Below are 20,316 nucleotides of genomic sequence, written 5' to 3'. Positions count from 1 at the left end.
GGCTCCTGGGGCCGCTGATGCCCACATAACAGGCCCCAGAGCCTCCCTGCCCGGCACCCCTCCTGGGCTGGGTCTTGTCTGCCACACCTCTCCCTGAGCCAGCTCCACCTGGGCTTGGTCGGAGCCTCTCCCAGCTCGGCGCCTGCGCCGGGAGCTGGCTTTCTTCTCCAGAAGGCTGGGAATTTCCTCCTTCTGGCCTGGATGGGAGCTGCTTCCCCGCCAGCGGGGACGGAGAGGTGGCTCTGCCCGTTGGGAAGATGGCCGCTGTTTTCCGAAGGCTCTGGGGCCACCTGCAGAGCCTTCCTCCTGAACCTTCACAGCAGGTTGGCCATCCTGGATTTGAGCAGGGAGCAGGTGTGAATCTTTTGTCACTCACGGGCCTTTTCGGTCCCTCCTCAGCCCTGCTCCAACCAGAGCAGCCCCTTCTCCCCCCATAGGAGCGCAGGGAGTGCAAACTACACACTGGCAGGAGTTCATTGCATGATCTGCTCCCCCTCAACGTTCTCCCTCATCATCCCTGCTGCTGCTGCTGCTGCAATATCCAGGAAGTCTCATCCTTTTAGAGCAATGGGGCTAGCCCCAATGCCCATCGGTTACCCTGGACAAGCAGCCCCCTCCTGTCATCCCAGGCCACAGTTCCCCACACAGGCTAGAGAAGGAACAGAACCCAGGAGTCTGGACTTCTCCTGGGAGCCACTCCCCACGTCAAAGTTACAAAGACCCTAGGCACAGGAAGCCCAGGGCCCTCCTCATTCCCCATTGATTTTCATGCTCTGCAGCTCACAGGGTCTGGCCCTGCTCAGAGACTCCCAGCCTGGGGAACAGTGTCCCACAAGGGAAGGGCTGGGAGCCCCATTGGTGGGAGCTTTCCAAACACACTGGAGATGGCTCTGGAGAAGCCCCTGCCCAGTCTGAGAGTGAGGGGCTCTTGGGGGCTGTTTGCAAATGAAATCCCCCTTTGGAGATGTTCTCTCCTCTTCTTTCTGCCTCTCTCCAGACAGGGGAAACCACCAAGGAACTCTAATGCCACTCACTTGCTCTAGGTGATGGTACGATGGATGATGGATGTTCAGGGTCAGCAGATGTCCCTCGCCCTCCTCCTCACTCTCCACTGAACACTCCCTCCCACAACTGGCAATTGCAACCAGGCCCTAATCTCCAGTCTCCCTGCCTTTGAGAGGCAGTGTCAAACCTGGCTCCATTGCTGCTTATTGGTCTGTGGGACTGGGCAAGTTGCTCCCCCTCTCTATGGCTCTCTGGGCCTAACATCCACGAATGGGCTTTAAAAATGACAATGGTTAAAGTTTGGCCTCAACTCTTTCTTCTTTCTCTCCACCAGCCATTTTAGCAAAGTTTAGAATTCTTGACACCTGGAAACACCCTTTTCTCCTTCGCAGACAGCTTGAGCCTCCCTCCTCCCCCAGGCTCACTGCTGCCAGGAGTTAGAGAATCGACCCTAATCCCATCGGACCTACTCAAGGAGTCCCACAGCAAAGCGGGGATAGCATCAGAACGAGAAGCCAACAGTCCTGACTCCTGTTCTTACTAACAGACAACAACCCCCACAGAGGCAGGGACAGAGCTCAAGAAATAAGGGGTGAACATTCTCATGGAAACCGTTTTCTGTCAGAAAATCCATTCAGACTAAACCATTTTCTTTCTTGAAATCATAACATGTAGGATGAAAATTCTTTGCAAACAAATATTTGTCTGCAAAACAAGAGCATCTCCTGTTTGTCACAGACCATTAAACTGTCTCGTCGTACACACAGAGGAGACACTGTGATCTGGAAAATTAGATAAGATGCTTCAGTCTGAGCTAAGTAGTTGCTGCTCTTAAGAATTTCAAAAGAATAAAATACAAATAAAATATAATATTACAGTCACACCTGGTAATAACGTGCCCCGCCATAACATGAAATCGCATATAACACGATCACAGGTTGGCTCCCCTTTAAGGTATAATACAGTATGCTTCTGTCCCAACGGTCCCCAACACCATGGCAGGGGAGAGAAGCTGCAACCCCACACCTGCCGGGGATGGAGAAATCCGGGGCTGCGGGTGCCGGTGCTCTCTGTCCTGGCAGGCACAGGACCACGACTTCTCTCCAGCTTCAAGAGGAGCTGCGGCTCCTCACCTGCCAGGGACAGAGAGCACCGGCAGCCGTAGCCCCCGAGTTCTCTGTTCCCGGCAGGCAGGGAGCTACAGCTCCTCTCCCCTGCTGGGCACTGGGGGCACTAGGCGGCGCACATCAATGCACCGCGTTGGGGACCACTGACAAACCTCGCTATACTGTGACCCCGCATTGAGCGCAATGGACGTTTTTGGACCCCAAACATCGCGTTATAGTGGGGTTTCAATGTATGTCATAATCTGATATGGCTCAATGTGATAGAACACCTCCTGCTCTGCACTGCTACTAGTGACACTCTTCAATGGATCCCCATCATACACCCATCGCAAGGTAGGTGGGAGAGGATTGTTATTTGTACTTGACAGGAAGAGAAACTAAGGCTGAGAAAGGAGCAGTGACTTGTCTTAGCTGATGCAGCCAGTCAGTAGCAGAGTTGCTCTCAAATGAGCAACAGAGCAACAATTGTTCATAGGAATTATTCAGCAAGTATTTTAGAAGAATTGGAATGTTAGAGAGGATCATGAACTGCTCCGAGACATTAAATGGAGAGCAGCATCAACATTGGTGAAAGATATAACTGGTTGTGACTTATTTGCTTGGTCATAAAAGAGAACAACAAAGACCAGAGTTTCCTTCCTGTCAATAGCCCCCTTCTCAGCCATCAAGGTTGAGACTTTGAGGGTGGGAGGCTAAGGGTTCTCATCAAATAGCCCAAAGAATGGTGCAGGTCACCACCGAGGGGATCACTCTCGGAGCACTCTTCCAGTCTCACCTCTCTGTGAGGGCCTCCCACAATCCCCCAGGCCCCCATTGCACACACAGAGCTCCTGGGGGTGGGAGGAGAGCAGAGGAAAAGGAGAAAGGAAACAAAAAGAGAAAGGTAGGAGGAACAGAGGCAAAGGGAAAACAAAAAGGAGAAATTCCAATGTCCCCAGTGATTCTAAGGGACAAAGTCCTAGCTCAGAAATAAAATGCTGCCCTCACAATCTAGTGTTTTCCTTTCCTAAAAATCAGCCGGCACCTGATGGATAAGACTGATGAGGTTCCAAACCTTTCAGAGGCTCTTACCTTCTATACAGGGATGTCTGTTTTCTGGCAAAATCAATAAACGAAAAGGAGACAACTCCGGAGAGGGTCTTCCTTGTGCTCGAGTAGGTGAAAGTGAATTCTCTCGGTCCTCAAGGAGAGACGTTGAGATGGAGACGTGCTGAAGCAAAGCCACAGGGATCTCCAAGGTTGCTCCTGTCCTGCACCCCTGTCCTGCCTGGCTGATGTCAAGATCTCTCTGTGAGATCATCGCCTCCCCACCACCTTTGTCCAATAGGCTGAGGTCCTGCCAAAGGCCCTTGTGATGTCCCTGCCACCCTCACCCCTCCCCTGCAGTGCTCATGTCCTGCCCTTGTCCAGCCACATGGGATGTTTGAGCTGCTTTCCCTGGATCACCCCACTCAATGACTTCATTGTGGGATGACACCGACTACACAGTGGAACAGGAGATGCTCTTCCGCATGCTACGCTCAGTTGTTCATAAATTAGTAGACTTTATGGACAGAAGAGACAATTAGAGCATGTAATCTGACACCCTGCAGATCACACGCTTTCTGTATAGTATAGTAGCTAGTTTTTGACTAAACATGTTCCAGAAAGACATCTAGTCTTCATTAGAAGACATCAAGAAATGGGGAATTCCCACCACTTCCCTTTCTAGTTTGTTCCTTTGGTGGGTCATCCTCACTGTTGAATATTTGTGCCCTATTTCTAATATGAATTGGTCTCTTTTGAGTTTCCAGCCACTGGGACTTGTTATGCTTTTCTCTGCCAGGTTAATGAGCCCTTTAATATCAGATAGTTTGTCTCCATGAAGTCACTTCAAGACTTCGATGACATCACCTCCTGATCTTTTAGATAATCTGAACAAGCTGAGCTCTTTCAGTAGTTCCCTAGCAGGCATTTTTCTCCAGCCCTCAAAACGTTTCATTACTTTTTGCTGCCCCATGTCCTATATTTCAAAATATTTTTCAAAGGTGGACGCCAAAATGGATGCAGTATTCCAGGATCAGTCTTACTGATGGTGTGTCACCTCCCTATGCTACTCACTGCTCTTTTCATACATCCAATGATGGCGTTAGCCCTGTTCACCACAGCATCACACTGGGTGCTCATGTTGAGTGGCTCGCCCAGCATGGCCTCTCAGTCCTCTTCAGAGTTAGTGCTTTCCTGGATACACTTCCCCATTCTGTAGGTGTGGCCTGCATGCTTTTGTGCTAGGTATAGGACCTTTCATTTGGTTCTTTTCTAACTAGTTTTCTTTGAATGGGTCCAGCTTATCAAGGGATCCGATTACTCTGTGTCACTGCCCTGTCCTCAGCATTAATTACCACTCTGCTAGTATTTTATCACCCACCGATGTTAGCGGCAGTGATTTATATTGTGTTGCAGTTCACTGATATTTATTTTCAAGAATTAGTCCTTGAGAGTTGTTAGGGGGATTATTCCTTCACCCTCTGACTTCCCTGGTCCTTCTCACGTGAACAGAGAGCAACAATACCCGAAGTCTGAAGGTGCAAACAATTTGATGTTTATTGGGGTGAACTTCCAGCAAGCATGAGTGCAGTTTCCTACCATAGTGTCCCCCTTCCCAGCTCTGACACCACAGGGCCTTGCCTGTGTCCCTGTTCCTATTCCCTGTTCTCATTCCTCCCTTAGCAAAACATGATCCCAATTCCCCCACCCCCAGTCCCTGGTCCCATCCCCCTCCTACTTCCTGATTGACTGCAGACTACACAGAAAAACTTGACTTCTGCTTAGCTATACCTTAACCAGTCATTTTACTGAAATTTAACTAACCAATCCTAACATACTGTAACATGCTTATTTAACCAATTATATCCCACCATCCTCTCGATGGCTCCCTCTACACCAGTGGTTTTCAACGTATGTACCATTGTGAGCTTCACACGCAGCTCTCTGTGTTATGTGGGCCGCATCCACGTGATATATATACTACCTGAATGGCTCTGAGGACGTCACATGGGCCGCAGCTGTGTGCTGATTGGGCCGTGGATTAAGAACCACTGCTCTACCCTGAGAGATCTGGCTTGTTTCCAGGCCCCATTGAAAAACCCCAGTGTAAAACAAGGTAATGCTGCCAATTGACACCAGTGCAGCTTATCCTGGTTTCATGCAGAGATAAGCTACACCAGTTCAAGACACCATTGACCTTGTCTTCAACGGGACTGTATTAGATCAGCTACACTGAAGACTGGAATCAGGACAAACCTCAGTATATACTTTGCTCAGCTGGAAAAGCTGGATTCGAAAGGTCTTGGCTACAGTGGCAATAGACACAAATATTGCTAAACTAGTCATAGCGGGTGGGATATTCCCGCCAATGGAGCCTTGAGGTGCTAGAGGAATAAATCCATCATTTTTCTGGAGTTACTAAAATACTTGGAGAATTGAAAGCCACGTCTCTCCTTGTAGTCTCACTCATTTAATTAAAACATGGCTGTGTGGCTCATGGTCATGCTTTCCAAAGGGGCAGGGTGAAAACACAAGAGACCCACATGCATCTTACACAAAGCTTTAGGACAATACTAAGCATAGGAAGTGCCAAGCCAGAGGGAACTGGAGAGAGTTCTCAGTGAGGGATGACGTGCTTTGAAAGGACACGTTTGCCTTTTCAGTATACTAAAGTCACTACATGCAAAGTATTTGGTGACAAGGGTTAGAACTAGGGAGAACAGCAGGGATAGCAGGACCATTTGCTTTGCAAAAAGCAGGAGACCTTCTTGGCCTTTCCCTCCCACCTTGGGGGAGCCCAGCTTCCTTTCCTTGTGTCCCTACCCCTGGCTGAGGAAGTGAAGACTCGCCAGACAGGGGGAAGAATTGCTCTTTGTACTTGGATGGAAAGTTGCTGGGGTTCCGAGCCAGAAGGTGGAGCAGCAGTGTCCCAGCCTGGAGTCTCCTACTGTTTCTCCTCCCCAGGGAAATGGGAAAGAAAACCCCACTCATGTCTGTGGTACCTACAGCTGCTGCACCATTAAGAGTCCTATGATTCCTGAGGGCCTAAGAAATTCCCCCAAGCCTGAGTTTAGAGCCTAAGGCTTAGCAGATCTGGGCTGGCTCCAGGTGAACAACCGGGGTTGCTCAAGATGACCTTGGACAGAGGGGAAATGGAAGAGAATGCTAACGGAGTAGACTGTGTGATCCAGTGGATCAAGGGTTGGCCTGGGAGTCAGGAGATCTAGGTTGTGTTGCTAGTTGGCTCTGGGCTGCTGCATGACACAGAACCAGCCACTTCCCCTCCATTGTCCCAGCTGGGTAATAACACCTTTGTAAAGGGCTTTGAGGTCTGTGGAGTGAGTGCCATGTAAGAGCTAAGCATGGCTTTGTGCAAAGTGCTCAGATACCATGGTGATGGGCACCCTTACAAAAACCTAAACAGAGAGGGGAGAGGAGGCATCTTAGATAGAGGAAGGAAGCAATAAATAAATCAGAGGGATAAACACGGAAAGAGTGAGGAGGCGGCCCTAGTTGGGTACAGGAGAAAAAAGAGTGTAGCCAATTAAGGGGAAAGGGATGAAAACAGAAACTGCTCTGTGGAAAGTCTGGTGCCAAGGAGACACGAGGAGGTGGGTCTTTAGAGGCGTGATTGGGTTAAAATAATTTAGATGGCGAGAAACTCATGGTTTAGTCCATCAACTGGATTAGATTGGGAAGAAACCTCCCCTATGGGAAAGTTAGGTCCTGGTCACCCCCTTTGGAGCAACTAGCCATGAGTACTGTCGGAGACAGGCTGCTATTCTAGAGGGACCAGCGATCCCATGCTGTGTGGGTATGTTCCTATGGAAATATGCACTGGTGTCCTGTATCAGGTATGGGGGAGGGGATAATGGAGTCTGGTTCTACATGGCATTTTACGTTGTTAACGCAGTGCTGCCATCTGAGGCGGTTGTGTTTTACATTCCTGGCTGATTAAAAGAGAAGCAAATTCATTGGATTTGATGCATGTTTATGGATTTCTTAAGACAACTTACCACTGGCAAGTTCTATTAAACAGCTGCAATTCACAACATTTTTGCAAAAAGTTTCTATTCAGAGTTGTCTTGCGATTATATGAGAATTCATCAGGCATTTCATAAAGACTCAGACGTAGACGCTAACAGCTTTCCAATGTCCGGTTTCTTTTTGTGTCAAAGACTCTCCCGTCTGGCGTAGTCTGAATAATGATCGAGGGAGAGAGAAAGGGGAACCCCAGGAAATGCCCCTACGAAGTGGGGTGTCATGTTGGAGAGTTGCACATGGTCAGAAGATTCTAGTTGGCAAGACTTCTGGGGATGGTGTTTTGTTTCTTACATTTGCTCATCATGGTGAAGTTTTGCATCTTTTTACTCCATGGTGCAGAGTTTGGCTGGCTTGAGATCGTTTTCAGATTCACTTTGCCTCATTTCCCTTCTCTGTGTCCAGTCTCCATCTCCACAGGACGATGCAAGGAAAGCCGCCTTGCCCGCCTGACAGAGGTCTGTCAGCACGGCACTTCATTTGGTGAACTCCTTTTCTTTTGATCTACTTTAATCACTCAGTCTAGGAAGTTTAAATCTTCCATTTTGGGAGCCACACAGACTGCTTTGAAATGCATCTAAAACTTGATACTGGATTATACACCCCGGGTCTCGGTCACTGCACCCCACAGTAACCCATGGGAGAAGGGGTAAATGGATGGAAGAGGAGGGCACACAATTCTGATGTTTGTGTGGGCAGGTGTCAGCTCCAGGTGGAACCTAGCTCTGTGTCTAGGATCAGCCATCTTCAAAGTGAGCTCCTCCCTGGAACAATTACTCAGCTGTGATCAAAAGTCTTTTACCCAAGTATCTCAAATCACTCAACAAAGGCAGATATAGATGAAGGAGTGAAGAGACAGAGATTTGACAGTCAAAGTTGACAAAAGGAGCCATTTCAAAAAAAGTATCATGGTCTCTGATAGGCGTTTGTTTTCATGGGTTGCTTGTCTTTAGGGGTTCATGGATCTGTCTTGACCATTATTACAGCTGGAGCTGGGGGCCCGTGAAACTGTGCACACGGGTCCCCTTATTTTTTTAAGCTATCGCTAAGGCTGAATATAGCCTTGAAAATGTGGCCCATCTTCATAACGCCGAGCACTAGAAACCAACTTCAAGAGAAGCTATTTGCTCGGGTTAAAAGTTCAGCCACTGATGGCTCCCCACTCCCCCCAGGTCTCCCACCATAGCCAGCCTCACCTGGCCTTTGAGACTCCTGAAAACCACAGGTATAGGGCAGTGAGGATTCTTGGTAAGGAAAAAGTCCGACTGATTCGTGGCTGTGCATCCGGATTGCCCCTTGTGAGCCTAGCGCTGGAAGCTTTGGGACCACCTGTATCAAGTTTGTTCCAAGAGCCCAAGCCAGCATATTGACGGAAGAGCTCTCTCAGGAGGTCAGGTATTGGGGATGAAAAACAGGTTGGAGCGCTCTGACCAGTATTTAGGATAGGGACTCTGGAATTCACAGTGCTGCTACGAGAGGCCACCTGACATTGTGACTGTGGCCACAGCAGCTCAGGCTGTTGACGATTCTATGAATTAGACTTGGTCTACACCTAAGTTAGGTCAGCACATTGTCCTGTGGTTGGCCACACTCCTGCGTGACATCGCCATGCCAATCTAACCCGCACGGTGGCTGCATCTGTGTTGACAGAAGAATGCTTCCATCGCTGAAGCGCCTGTCTGATGGGGAAGTGGTGTCCTACACTAAAGGAAACCCCCTTTCTGTTGGTGTTGGCTGTGTCTATACCACGGCGTTATACTGGTCAATAAAGTGACGGAGCTATGCCGGTACAGCCCCCCCGTACTGTACATGTACCCGTAGGGTTAGACTCCCATTAGGATTCTTTTAAGCATGTTGAGCTTGATTGATTGGAACAGGGGTGGAGGAAGAGTTAAACTGGAGCCACGTCTCCTGCTGTGCTGAGTGGGAAGTCGAGGCCTGGGGCCTAACTCTTTAGAGTGTACGCAGCTAATCATCCCAGGGCAATGGAGCGCACTATCGATGCCTTTTGAACAGGGTTCTCTGTTCGTTGCAGAATATGGCCCCGAGAAGAACGCAGCAGGTGGGGGTGGGGCCTTTCACAAAGCAAGCCTACATCTTCAAGGTGGTTCTGCTGGGGAGCGCGGCTGTGGGAAAGTCAAGCACAGCCTTCCTCCGTGTGAAAAATGACGTCAGGGAATCTGTGCTCACTGTGGGATGTAAATGAGTGGCAGCAATGAACTAATCCTTTGGTGCAACATAAACGGCCTGATCTGCGTCTCCCTTGTAGCAGGAGTGTCTCTGCTGAAGTCAGCAGAGCTACGCTAGTGTGAAGTTTGGTTTTGCTTAAGCTCTCAGGCCCAGCAGAGAAGCAGCAGGACGTCACTCAGGAGGCAGGGTTAGGGGCTCCAGCTGGCAGCTCTGGCGGCTAATGGAAAGTGACCCAACAGACCCCCAACCTTACAGCCCGTGAGCGCGGGGTTAGTTTGGTTTCTCAGCTCCGGCAAAGGATTGACAACTGAGATACAGAAAAGTCTGGTTAAGGTAGCACAAGCTGTGCAGTCTGATGTGCCCATTTTAAAAGCTAGGCCTTGTCTGACGCTGCTCTTCAGAGCTGGATCTTTAGGCACCGTCTAAGCGGTCTGATAAAAGTCAGGCCTCAGCATCTGCGACTCCACCGACACCAGTGGCAAAGTGCCTCTGTAGTTCACTGGCTGAGAGGCTCAGGCCACATGCAGGACACATTTCTCTGCTGGGGTAGATTGGAGACAGGGACCAAGAAATCCTGAACAGGGGACCAGCACCACAGCTGTGTTCATGGTGGCGTTAGAGTGACATCTAGTGGTGCATTGTAGGTAGTGCAGCATTTAAATATGTCGTATCAGCGGAAAGTTTTGGTCTACACCTGCAGTTCTGAGTAACCCAAGAGAGCGTTCACCATTTACTATTAAATGTTATAGATCTTCCCCTCTCCGTGCTCTCCCCCCAGCCCTGGCTCTCCCAGCTGCCCCCCCAGAAATACTGCCAATCGCACTGCATTAGCTCTGGATGTGTGCCAGCCCCAGGCCCAGCGATCACTGCGAAATTGCACCACGTTCTTACTTTCGCTGCAGAAACTGACCTGGGCACATCCTGGAATCCTAGGAACTGCGCTTCAGAGTCCAGTCTAGTGGGTTTGGGTTGGAACAGCCCCTTGTATAATTCCTGGGTGTCAGAAAAACAGACGTAACACTCTGTTCTGCCCTGTTTGGGATAGAGGGTGTATGACAATGGAGCCTCCAACAGATGACATTTAAAAGGCTATCTTCCCAGACTCCCAGCAGCCCTGCCCATTATATTGCTCTAGTCACTCTACTCAAAGCACCCCATCTAGCCTCCCCAATGCGATCAGCAAACCTGTCTGACATTTTCCTGGTGTTTCACCAGAAACCCACTCACACTAGAACTAGGTGAAATTTCAGCTGAAGATTTTTTCTGAAAAAGCTGCAGATCCAGGGACACCACCACATTTTATCAGTTCATGGTAACAGTGTTCATGTAGCCAGGTTGGTCCCAAAATATTGAAGAGACAAGGTAGGCGTTTTATTGGACCAATTTCTGTTAGTCGAGAGGACTCAGGTGACCAGATGTCCCAATTTTATAGAGACAGTCCCAATATTTGGGGCTTTATCTTACATAGGTGCTTGTTACCCTTCACCCCCATCCAGATTTTTCACACTTGCTGTCTGGTCACCCTAGAGGAGACAAGCTTTTGAGCTTTACAGAGCTCTTCAGGGTCTGGATAGGAAGCGGAGTATTTAGCTGTAACACTCTGGTTCCTTCCTCAGACCGGAAGAAGAGCTTTGTGTAGCATGAAAGTGTGTCCCTTCCCCCAACAGAGATTGGTACGAGATAAGATCTTATCTCACCCACCTTGTGAGTTCATGGTAGTTTCACTAAATTGTGTAAAAAAAAAAACACCTGAAAAAAAACACAATGTTTCATTTTTTTGGTTTGAAATGACTTTCAAAAATTCCTTTAGTCTTATTTTAAAAAAATTATTTAGAATGGTCATAGTTAAAATAAATGTTTCATTTGACCAAGAATAAAATTTCTCTCGACGTAGAGTCAAATTCTTTGAAACATTTCATGTGGTGTTGGACTTGAAAAGTCAAAAAAAAATTCATTGCAAATTGCCACCAACAAAACCAAACCACCACTATTCACCCAGTTCTGCTACGTGCTGCCATCATCAGATGCAAAAAGATTCATCTCAGTAGGCAACACTGGTGGAAAACATGGCTTTAGTTTTTATTGGAGATGTCAACACAGGGTCAGTTAAGTCTCCTTAGGAAGTTTTGCAGGTTACAGATCCTGGTATGAGCTAGGGAGGCCATTGATGGTCATGGGACTGATCCCCACCGGTTAGATGTTGACTTCAATGGAGGCAAGGCCAATTTACATAAGCAAGGATCTGGCTCTGTGTCTTTCCATCAGAAATAGGCAGAAAAACCCTTTTCTTCCTGTTTTAAAGAAGGGCCCTGACCTTTGCCAGGAGAGTGGGGAGGGAGGGCCCAAGGGGTCTCCCACGCTGACACACAAACCAGGCAGTAACAGTGCCTATACCAAGGAGTGTGGTGTCATTCGCCTACGTTACTTGGCACTCAGAGAAGGCTTCTGTCCCTCCCAGGGCTCTCTGGAGAGTTTTGGCTCTGTACTGCCCCCTCTACCTCAAGCCCATGTATTTCTTAGACAATCTGGCCCTTAACAGATGGCTTCTGCCTATCTGCTGTGCACAGCCGCACATTTGAGCTGCTCTAGCATTTTCAGACCAAGGATCTTCAAACATGTTGCAGACAGTTGCTGGCTTTTACAGCACCCCAGGGAGGTGGATTTTAATTAGACCCATTTTCCATCTGGGCAAGCTGAGACAGAAAGGTTAAGGGATAAACACATTTGCCTGGGGGAGTATGGGAGAGCAAAGGCCTCTGCCCCTACCTTTACACCTCTGGGCCAGGCGTGCAGGAGTAAACATGCACCTCTCACTTCCCTAGAGCAGGTAGAGATGGCGAGCAGGAATGGACTTGGTGTCACCCCTGCCCACTGGCCAGCAGAGCCCTGCCAGTTTGGGGGTGGGGCACATTTGCTGGCATGTGCTAAAAGAAGGAAAAAGCAGTTCTAGCTCAGAAGCATCTGAGCACCTTCCCGGGGCTACTCCTGGGACAGCGCTGCTTATGTATAATCAGGGCTGTGCTTAGGGGTCCACGTGAGCCTTAAGTGACTTGCCCAAGGTCATACAAATCAGTGTCGGGGAGATTGCAGTATTTCTGTTACAGCAGCACCCAACAGGGGCCAGGCACTGTACATCTGGATTAAAACTCATGACTCCTAATTCCCGCCCTGCCATCACATCTCCAGCTAGACAGCTGCAAAACCAAAGCTTGCTAATGCCACCAGTATTGACGGATTGAGCAAGAACCTTTGTTCTCATTTCTCTTCCCCTCCCCCTCTCCCAGCTACACCCTGCTGACGGGCATTGGTGAAGTACCGGGCTGTTAGTGGGTAAGACCAGTTCACCAGCCTGTTTGTTACATTGCTTTTGGTGGGGGAGGGGGTGTTTTAATTCTCTCTCTCATCCTCCCTCCTGCCACAGCCCTTTCCAGCCAAATCTCGACCTCCATCTTTCACACAGATCACCGAGATTAAGGTTAACATTAGTTGAGGTGCGTGCTATGGCTTTCTCAAGGAGCTGTCCCATCTCTGTCGCTTCCAGGTTCTTTCTTCACCCAGCTGGTATGTCTTCAGACTGCCACGATCAAACTTGAGATCTGGGACACTGCAGGACAAGAGAAGTACCATAGTGTTTGCCACTTTTATTACAGGGGGGCAAAAGCTGCCCTTCTTGTATATGACATAGCCAGAAAGGTAAGAGCAGTGATTGCTTGTTCTTCTGCCTCTCTCCTCCAGAAGGGTTTGCCTTTAACCTTCTAAAATGTCCAGATTGAATCCTGGTAATGCAGCCACCCCGCTGGCAGGCTGCAATAGTCCTAGTGTGGGGTAGGTTCCCAATACGTCTCCACACATTTCAACCAAGACTGCTTTTTCCTGCACACATCACGTAAGGGCTACACCTCATGGGCAGGTTTATCCTTCCTCTTCTGGTAAAGATGGTTGAAGACATGCAAGGAACTGGTACAGACGTTTCACTTACAGTGGACAATAAATGCTCACGTTTTCCCCCTCAAAGCCAAGATTTCTCTATCTACCCCTGTCTCCCAGCCCAATCCAGCTCACCAGCCAAGTAGGTAATGAGGGAGCATCACTAAGTGCTCTTTGTTCCCCTACCCTCATGTAACCCACACACCTGGGTGTGGCCTTCTGTCCCATCTAGTGGCACTGAGACCTCAGAGAGAAAATGAGTCATCTGTACAGCCTTAGCTAGTTTGCTATAGGCTCATGCACTGAGCTCCAGAGGCCCCAGGTTCGATCCCACCTGCTGACAACCAAGGTCTGTTGGCGTTACACTCACTCCCAGCTCCCTAGACTTTAAGGATGATCTAGTGACAAAGATTAAGTGCATCTGTTAGTTGGCTTACGCTAATGTCTGTTTCTGATGGACTGTTCCAGGGGGATATGTTGCATGATCTCCCACTACCTTATGAAGGTTTTTTCCCTTTTACTGGTCCAGGTCTGTCGCATCTTAGGCGGGAGTTCCGTTCCGCGGTTATCGCGTAAAGGAAAACCGCATATAGTCAAAACTTCAAGCTCTTTAAATCCCACCTGCAGCTCTGGCGGCGGGGTGGGGGGACATTTAAAGGGCTCCACCAGGCTCCCCGCCGCGGTGGGCAGCCCAGTGGAGCCCTTTAAATGCCCCCCAGTCCCATCACCGGAGCTGCGGGCGGGATTTAAAGGGCTCCACGGGCTTCCTGCTGCAGCAGGGATCCCGGAGGAGCCCTTTAAATCCCGCCTGCAGCTTTAGCAGCCAGGCTGAGGCTGGCATTTAAAGGGCCTGGAGCACCAGGGTGGCTGGAGCCTTGGGCCCTTTAGTTCGCCCCAGGGGCTACCAGCCACCTCTGCAGATGGGAGCTCCCCGGGTGATTTAAAGGCTCTGAGACTCCCAGCCACAGCTGGTGCCCCAGGACATTTAAATCTTGAGGCCATGCCTCTTCTACTTGAGGCCACGTCCCCTCCCGGACTCCAGGCCTTTCAGCGTAAAGCTGAAATCACGCATGTTAAATGCGCATAAATTGCGAGAGACCTGTAATATGCAACACACAGGAACTGCAACACTGAGGGCCATATGCCTCTATTACTGCCATGGTAGTTACAGGAGGAGGAGACCATAAGCTGCTGGCGAGTAACATCTCACAGTAACAGAGCTTTATTGAAGAGGTAGACCAAGCTTCGAAGAATCCTTGCCCTATCACAAAAGGGCCCAATCATCTCAGCCCATCACCTGTAGGTTGGGTCTAGGACCCACTGGAGATCCATGGTGGTTGGGTCATGTCTGATGGAGAAGAAGTCATCCTTGGCTTTGAGGAAGGAAGTATATTTAGAGCTGGTTCCATGCTGAGCTGGTTCCATGCGCATAACCCATTTGTTTCTACAGTTTTTAGCCCTCACCTGTCAATCTCCTTTGGGCCATGTGACAGCTCCTGAGTATCTGTTGGTTTATTGTCTGTCTGTCTCTCTCTCTCTCTCACCTTTCCAGGCAACTTTTGCAAGAGCAAAGCTATGGTTGAGGGAATTAGAGAAGGCATTTCTTCCCGATGAGCTCATGATTGTTTTAGTGGGCAATAAGACAGATCTTACTGCTCAGCGGGAAGTCACCTTTGAGGTAAAAGGCGTCACTGCAGTAAGATCTCAGCTCTTGGCAGATTCTCTCTTTAAAAAAAACACCGCGGCAGCGTGTTCACCGAGTGCTGCACTTCAGGCTTTCACACCAAACAGTTTGTAAGTAAATGTTTAGGTGAACGCAAATCTCCTAGCAGCGAGCAATATAGCAAGGCCCCACTGGGTGCCAGGGATGTTAGCGGTCATAAATCCCATTTTGCCCTCTGTTTCAGCTGCTAACTTTCTTGGATCTTCGAGACTTTCTTGAGCTATGGTGGGTTTGTTCAGAGAGTTCAGAGTGTGCATTGGTAGGTTTCAATGTCAGAGAGGATGTTCCCAGATGTTGCTTCAAAATTTGCCATCGATGAGTTGATGCAGAGAAAAATAGATAAATGCTTTGAATCACATTAAAAAAATTCAGCAACCTCACTAGAAGCTGATGCTGCATCACTGACCACCAAGTTGAATGAATGAGAACTGCATGGGACAAAAAAAGCTTGAGGGTTTAACTCTTGGATTCGTGTCTCCAGTGAGTTTTAACGTGGTCCAGTCAGAGAGCGGCTGCAATGCCTTGAGCTGTGCAACAGAGAAAACAAGCGTGGCCTAAACAGTTCGGCTGCAACCGTGTGACTGGAACAGAAGGAGCATGAGCTGGGGAAATAAGAAGCTTTAAGCTTTGCAACAGAATCTGCTGGAATGCAACGGTGGCTCTATCACCGGACATGCTGCTCTTCAGAAAGGTGAGGAACTAAACTCAGTGCAAACTAAGAGCTTGTCTGCACGAGTGGGGGGCAAGGTCTAGAGTGCACTTGTGTGTTGTGCAATAACTGGCCCATAAGGACCTGCTGGCATGCACGGAGAGTTCCCTAGTGCGCGTCACTGAAGCACCAGAGGCCTGTTAGTGCACAACACCCTGGAATGTGTCCCACTCCAGTGCAGACTAATGCACCATGCAGATGAGTTCTGAGCCTTCAGGCTCCCTTGTACATCATTAGTCTGACAGTGCAAGTGCTGGAGCTAACGACGGGGGTACAAGGCCCTAAGGCAGTTTGCAGCATCCAGCTTGGAGATTTCTCCCAGAGCCACCCTTGCAAATAGCTGGAGATTTCTGTGTGCTCCTCTTCCTACTTCTCAGCCACTAGTCAGACTGGGCGAGTTGCAGTACTCCTGCGGTACTCCTGCTATACTCCTCCTGCATCCGTTCCGAGCTTGCTTCTCCAGGTTGGCACCATGCAGCCCTGTCCACACTGGGCAGGGCTCTGTCACACCTGAGGGGTCTAATCGTACAGGGAGGAGCTGTGCCTCCCTGCCAGGCCCAAGGACAAGATCCAATACCTTCTAAATGGAGCCCTTATTTCCACTACTTTCCAGGACATTTACCAAGCTGGATGTGATTACCGGGCAGAACATACCTAAGTCTACTTTGAAATAACCCTGTTTTCGTACCTTCCCCATCCAACTAGGAGGCAGAGGAGTTTGCAAAGAGCAAAAGCTTAATTTACATCGAAACATTCGCAAAATCCAACCACCAAGTGACCGAGGTGTTTATGGCCACAGGTAAGTTCCAAGTGAGAAGCCGCTGGACAGGTAACAGCACTAGAGAGATGCTGAGGTCTGTGCCAGCTCTTTGCCTTGTGAGCTACAGCACTGCACCGCTTGTCTCCTTCCAGTTGCTCAGGGGCAATTAGGGTTGAGTCACTTGACCTGAAGAGGTCCAGGAACTGGAAAGTCTTTACTGTGACTGCAGCAGTGCATTGCCTCTAGGCCTAGACAAGAGGTAACAGGTACACTCTGGCCTGTCAAGCCTCACAGCTGCCAAGAGTGAGTGAGACAGATCCAGAGCAGTGGCTTCCCCATTCCAAACACAGACAAGCTGCCTCCCTACTGCCCCCCACCCCAACTTCTGAGACAAGCAAACTTCTGGAGTGATTCTGCCTTTGCCGCCGGGGTGAGGGTGGAACCTGCTGAGCGCTGAATGGGGAGGAGGTTCACCCACCCTTTGGAACACCAGTCACTGGCCCTAGCAATGGGAAAGTGGGAATTTCTCCCCACTCCCCAGATTCCTCACTGTCACTCCCAGAGGATCTCGTCTCTCCGAGACCCATTCCCCTTGGCCCCAGTTCTGATCCCCGGACAAACTAAGCCATGTTTCTTTCATCCCTCAGGCCAGAGATCAGAGGCCTCACCCAGGCTGGAAAACAAGATCCCTGCATCCTTCTTCCTTAAAGGGTAGAATAAAGCCCTCCAATCAGCTAGGACAGTGGCTCTCAACCTTTCCAGATTACTGTCTCCCTTTCAGGAGCCTGATTTGTCTTGCGTACCCCAAGTTTCACCTCGCTTAAAAACTACTTGCTTGCAAAATCAAATCTACAGATGTGTCGCAGCACACGATTACTAAAAAATTGCTTACTTTCTCTTTTACCATCATTAAATTAGAATATAAATATTGTACTTACATTTCAGTGTATAGTACACAGAGCAGCATAACCAAGTCTTTGTCTGTATAAAATTTGAGTTTGTACTGACTTAGCTACTGCTTTTTAATGTAGCCTGTTGTAAACCTAGGCAAATCTCTAGATGAGCTGAGGTACCCCCTGGAAGACCTCTGCACATCCCTGGTTGAGAACCACGGGGCTAGGCAACAGAGCCAGAGGCTCAGCTAGACTGAGTCAGCCTCGCTCGATGGGACTGGCCCAGAGAGTCTTTGAGGTTTCTTCTTTCTTCAGAGGACAGACACATCCAGCCCCCTCCCAAGAACCAGTTATGCCCAGAGACAATCCCGAGATCCAAGTCCTCCATTCACACGAATGCCGATGACTGCCAAGCCACCAACGACACTGCTTTCATGGGAGGCTAACCAGAGCCAGCAGTTTGGAGACTCTTCTGGCGAGCCGTTTCTTCCCCACGTGCAGGCCTGGAACCCTGGGGCTCTGTCCCACCTATCCCACTTAGCCTCCTGGGCCTCTGATACGTAGCTTACCCCACAGATGTTAGTCAGCTGACCCTGTATTGCCATATGGGGATTCAAACTTTGGGTATGCCTCCTGCTTGACCCTGCACTAGTGCACAAATGGCAAACCGCTGCCATTACCTTGGCAGCCCGTGAGATGGCACTAGAGTCTTCTCATGTTTATTCCTATTAATGAAACCGCTTGGAGAAAGCTCTAGCACAGGGGTCGGCAACCTTTCAGAAGTGCTGTGCCAAGTCTTCAGTTATTCACTAATTTGAGGCTTTATGTGCCAGTAATACATTTTAACCCGGACACTGTGAGAGCCACTGAAAATCAGCTTGTGCGCCACCTTTGGCACATATGCCATAGGTTGCCTACTCCTGCTCTAGAATAATAGGATACAACTGCAGCAACAGATCCCAGCTAGCTCATATCATGAACCAATAATAAGTATTTACTACCCCATAGATATTCTTGGTCCTTAAGAATGCTAGCAGTTTGAGAGTGGCAATTCATGAGACACTTAGCACCCATCTTATGCCAGTTTCAGGTTAGGGTCTCTTACCTCTAGTTCCTTTTTAAAAGAATTTCACTAAAGCTTATAGAGATGTGATTTGCACATTATCACCACCATTCTATTTGATAATGGAATTTCCTACGGACAACATTTGCTGTCCTGAGATGTTTTTAGGGGGATGTCCATGATGCAGGTGCAGTGGAATCTGTAGATGTTCTAGGACGGGGAATGAAGAGGTGTATGGGAGAGTCCTGAGGGAGGGACCATTTTCCAGAAAGAACGAAGGAGCATGAGGAAAATTGTGAATGGAAGTTTGTTAAATAGTAAGTGCAGGAGTTCTAGGCCAAGAAACATATGGGTCTGAAGGTTAAAAAAAAATAGGAAGTTAATAAAGTTAAAATGTAAACCTAACTTAAATCAACATTATAAATAAGAACATACCAGGTCAGACCAAAAGTCCATCTATCCCACTATCCAGTCTTCTGACAGTGGCCACTGCCAGGCATCCCAGAGGGAATGAACAGAACAGGTAATCATCAAGTGATCCATCCCCTGTTGCTCATATTTAGATATTTTAAATCTTAATCAATTTAGAGGGACAGATCCCCAGGCCTAGCCAAATAGCACATGAGGGAAGGAGAAAGTGGCCCCTAAGGCTCCTTTTCCTCTCTCTCTTGCTTGTTGTGGGTCAGTCCTTGGCATAAATTGAAACAGCCCTGGGGCTGCTCTAAGTTTCACCACCAGGAACCATTGTGCTGGTTGGGGATCGGGGCGCTCTGGCCACACCCCAGCCCACTGCTGATGGGAGGGGGACACAGCAGGGGAACCCCTAGCTGCTCCATTAGTTGCCCTAACAAAGTCAGAGCAGGGTCCGAGTATGTAGCAGAAAATGTGACAATAGTTCAGCAGAGAAGAACCGAGAATTTCTTATTCTGAGTTTCTTCACAGCTCCTGAGCTACTGAAACAGGAACAACAGAAGGAACCAGCCCTTCAGCCTCAGCCCTGGAAGAAGTCACGCGTGGATCTGCGAGAGCCAACCAATCAGACTAAGAAGTGTTGCATGAACTAAAGGAAATGGCAGACTGACCTAAGGTTACCATCAAGTGCGTTTTTATTTTGGGGAGGGCGAGGGCGGCGGAAAGGGATGCTGGCCCTATGTATTGTATGCAGGCAGCATGGCTCTAGGGGGCAGCTGGTGTGTCAAACTGATTATGGCTTTTATTATTCATTATTGTCAGTGTTTGATTGAAGAACTGTACGAGAGGAGATATTGCCGAATGCCAGGAACCTGAAAAGCACTGCAAGTCTCCTCTCGCTTGTTTGTTCAGTGTTATCATTATACAAGAATACAGTGCAAAGTAGCTTCACAAATAAAAACAGCAAAAAGGAGGAGTAGTCTCTCTCTCCCCCGCCTTTCACCTTTGCAAATTCTATAAAACTTTTACAGAGGCTGTTAACATTAAGGTCACCCAATCATTAAATGCAAGGCATGGAATAGCCAGAACAATCAGCTCAAGCTTAATATTGCCATAAGAACTCACGATTTTGTCACGAGTCTTGTGATTTTTGGGGCGTTTCTTAAAGCCCCAGCTGCTGGAGTCAAATGATCACTTGGGAAGCTTTAAACAACCAACAACAACTCCAAAAAGAACACTTTCTGCTCTCATGGTTGTGGAGAAAACCGAGAACATGAAACAAGCACACCCTGAAGGTCCAGAGACCAGATTGTAAATAAGGAGACCCTGAACATTATTTAAAGTCTCATGAATTTTTGGGGGCAGATGGGGGCAGATTTCTCATTGGAGTACCTGGGATTGGCAATACTGCAGTAGTAGAGATTTAATCAAGAAATAAACC

At 48.7% G+C, this 20,316-nt stretch overlaps 2 protein-coding genes across 2 annotated transcripts in view; one reads left to right on the top strand and one right to left on the bottom strand.

The window, feature by feature from the left end:
* Positions 1-20,316, bottom strand: part of LOC127030066 (maestro heat-like repeat-containing protein family member 7) — a 67,967-nt gene that overhangs the window by 10,096 nt on the left and 37,555 nt on the right. The gene's annotated exons all lie outside the window — the stretch shown is intronic.
* Positions 8,981-19,528, top strand: RAB17 (RAB17, member RAS oncogene family). The gene is made up of 6 exons (XM_050915954.1): positions 8,981-8,986; positions 9,235-9,397; positions 12,931-13,082; positions 14,869-14,994; positions 16,454-16,547; positions 19,407-19,528. Exons 1-6 carry the CDS (start codon positions 8,981-8,983, stop codon positions 19,526-19,528), a joined length of 663 nt encoding a protein of 220 aa, XP_050771911.1.

Source organism: Gopherus flavomarginatus, chromosome 10 (assembly GCF_025201925.1).
Source record: "Gopherus flavomarginatus isolate rGopFla2 chromosome 10, rGopFla2.mat.asm, whole genome shotgun sequence".
Classification (NCBI taxonomy): domain Eukaryota; kingdom Metazoa; phylum Chordata; order Testudines; family Testudinidae; genus Gopherus; species Gopherus flavomarginatus.
This window is presented reverse-complemented; position numbering and strand designations above follow the sequence as displayed.